Consider the following 2,610-nt stretch of genomic DNA (forward strand, 5'->3'; position numbering starts at 1 on the left):
TGATTCTGACTCTTATGATCACTTCTTTTCCGAGGGCCCAAAAGGACTTGATTAAAATCCCCCACATTCTACTGAGGATGGAGCAGGTTTCTGGGTTAATAAAACAACAGCAGCGCTGTGATTTTTTTTAATATAGTTTTTATAACAGTTGGAATAACACGGGCAAGAATTTCAATACAGAGGTGCAGACTTCGGAGTGGAATTCCCTCTCTACACGGAGCAAGCCCTAGCAAGGGTGACTTGGCTCACTTCCAGATAGCCGGGTTAACCAGCGCTAAACGAAAGAGCAGCAACTGCCAATCGCTGTAAAAACACAATTCCTTCAAAAGGCACCTGTCACCATTTACAAATTAGACATGTCCTACAACCTTTCCATTTGAGCAACATTCCGTATGACAGTAGGAAGCCACTAGACTGTCCATATCCCTAGTAGAAAGACTGGCATTGAGTGTTGGTGGTAACGGTGGTGGGCTTTTGTTGTGATTTATTCGGGTTTTTTGTTTTGTTTTGTTTGTTTTCGAGTGATCTGACAACCAAGTAATGCCACAAAGTCACACAATGCAACAGATCTCATGGGAGAGTTTTATTTGGGTGGGGCCTGGGGGAATATACAAAAGGATGCCTCTGAGTGAGGATGGAAAAGAAAGGGGCGGGCCCTGAAGGTTTGGGTTTTATAAAAGGCATAGTGCATGCGCAGAGGGGGTTTGGCTGCTGGTGACGACTGGCTGCTGACGTTGAGTGGCTGAATGCTGGCTTGGGGAGAACTCGGCTCGGGAATGTGGGTTCTCTGTTCACCTACACCAAGGTCTCATTCGAATTATGAGAGAGAGACTTAAGGTTCCTGCCACCCTTTGCTAGGTTTTGATTGCCAGAACCCAGACTCTTGGATAACTCTGATTAGCCCCAGTTTAGCCTCTCAGGTTTGACTGAGAGGCGGTACCCGGATAAAGCATAAATGACAATGGATAATCCGGATAAAGAACCTTGTCAAGAGACAGCATTGTTCTGTTTGGAGGAAGGAGCACACTTCCTTGCTGCTATTCAAATTCTCCATCATTTGGTCCCCTCGGCTCCTCAGGGAGCTCCGAGTACAGCCTTCCACGGTGACGCTGTTTGCTCAGGTCTCTTCAGTGACATTTGCTTTTTTCTTTATCTTCTGGTGAATTCACTGCTTTTTGGACTGTTTGTGCTCACTGCAAAAGCGTCCAGAGGAGCACCTCTCCTCCATTGGCTTGCTCCCGTAAGAATGGCCCGGTACTTCCCAAGAGGAGCCCAAACTGATTTCAGTAGGCCTTAAGTCCTGGGAGGCTGCTTCAAGCTCTGGGGACCAACATTCCTCACAAGAAGAACTGGGCATGGTGCAAGCAGCCTCACTTCCCCCGTTCCCGTTGTTTCGGTCCAAGCCCAGAAAGGTAACTTCTGACTGGCTGCATTCAAAAGGGGTTTTCTGAGTCATTCTCTCCAGCCTCAAAGCTTCCTTGGGAGGCACTGCGTGGTTATTCTGGTTTTCGTCATCTTCCACTGGAATACTTGGGACATTATCCAAGAACAGAGGAGAAGGACACCTGAAGGACTTCAGGGAAGTGGGAGGGTCTTCTGCAAAATACAAGCTAGGCTGGATGCTCTCCAGAGCGTTCAGGACCTGATCAGCAAGGAAGCACACAAACACTGAGGGAAGCTTCAATGACAGTCCTGCTTACATTGTCACAGAGAATGTTCTCTCATTTTCCTAATAAGTAAATTAAGTAAGTAAAATAAAAAAAATAAAAATAAGTGCAAATGTAGAATTATGAATTAGAAAGGATATTAGATATTGGAGAAGCCCTTTATGCCAAGGGCCACATCAAGGGATTTGAAGGAAGGTATAAAAGAAACTATAGGCTACCAAGACACCCGACTTTACCCATGAACTGGCCACTGACTCTCTCTATGCTGTCAGATGGGTCTTGGTGGATTTTCAACCACAGAAAGTAGAGGATTCCCATGGAGTGCATCAAGGGTGGAGTCAGATGCCAGGATCAGAGAAAAGGCTTGCTAAAAATACAGATCTCTTCCTCAACTAAGAGACTGTCATTTAAAAGAGAAGAGGAGGAAAGGAGAAGAAGGAGAAGAGGAGAAGGAGGAAGAGTAGGGGAGGAGGGAGGGGGGAAGGAGGGGAGGATGGAAGAAAGAGGAGTGGGAGGAGGAAGGAAGGAGGAGGGGGAGGAGGAAGGAGGAGGGGGAGGAGGAAGGAGGAGGGGGAGGAAGGAGGAGGGGAAGGGGAAGGAGGAGGGGAAGGAGGAGGGGAAGGGAAAGGAGGAGGGAAAGGAAGAAAAGTAGGAGGAGGGGAAGGAGGGGAAGGAAGAAGAGGAGGAGGAGGAGGAGGAGGGGGGAAGGAAGAGAAGGAGGAGGAGGGGAAGGAGAAGGAGGAGGAGGGGAAGGAAGGAAAGGAGGAGGAGGGGGAGGGGGAGGAGGAAGAAGAGGAGGGGAAGGAAGAGAAGGAGGAGGAGGAGAAGGAAGAGAAGGAGGAGGAGGAGGAGAAGGAAGAGAAGGAGGAGGAGGAGGAGAGGAAGGAAGGAAGAGAAGGAGGAGGAGGAGGAGGAGGAGGGGAAGGAAGAGAAGGAGGAGGAG

At 48.7% G+C, this 2,610-nt stretch overlaps 1 protein-coding gene across 2 annotated transcripts in view; it reads right to left on the minus strand.

Moving 5' to 3' along the window:
• Nucleotides 1–563: 563 nt before the first annotated feature.
• The window catches only part of Irak3 (interleukin 1 receptor associated kinase 3), a 54,585-nt gene continuing 52,538 nt past the window's right edge, over nucleotides 564–2,610 (minus strand). For both annotated transcript variants that reach the window (XM_028759078.1, XM_028759079.1), the window contains exon 12: nucleotides 564–1,642. In XM_028759078.1, the coding sequence (XP_028614911.1) occupies nucleotides 1,166–1,642 (477 nt within the window). In that variant the 3' untranslated portion in view covers nucleotides 564–1,165. The remainder of the gene's footprint in view (nucleotides 1,643–2,610) is intronic.

The sequence above is a fragment of the Grammomys surdaster genome, unplaced genomic scaffold, assembly GCF_004785775.1.
Source record: "Grammomys surdaster isolate TR1022 unplaced genomic scaffold, NIH_TR_1.0 126271, whole genome shotgun sequence".
Lineage (NCBI taxonomy): Eukaryota > Metazoa > Chordata > Mammalia > Rodentia > Muridae > Grammomys > Grammomys surdaster.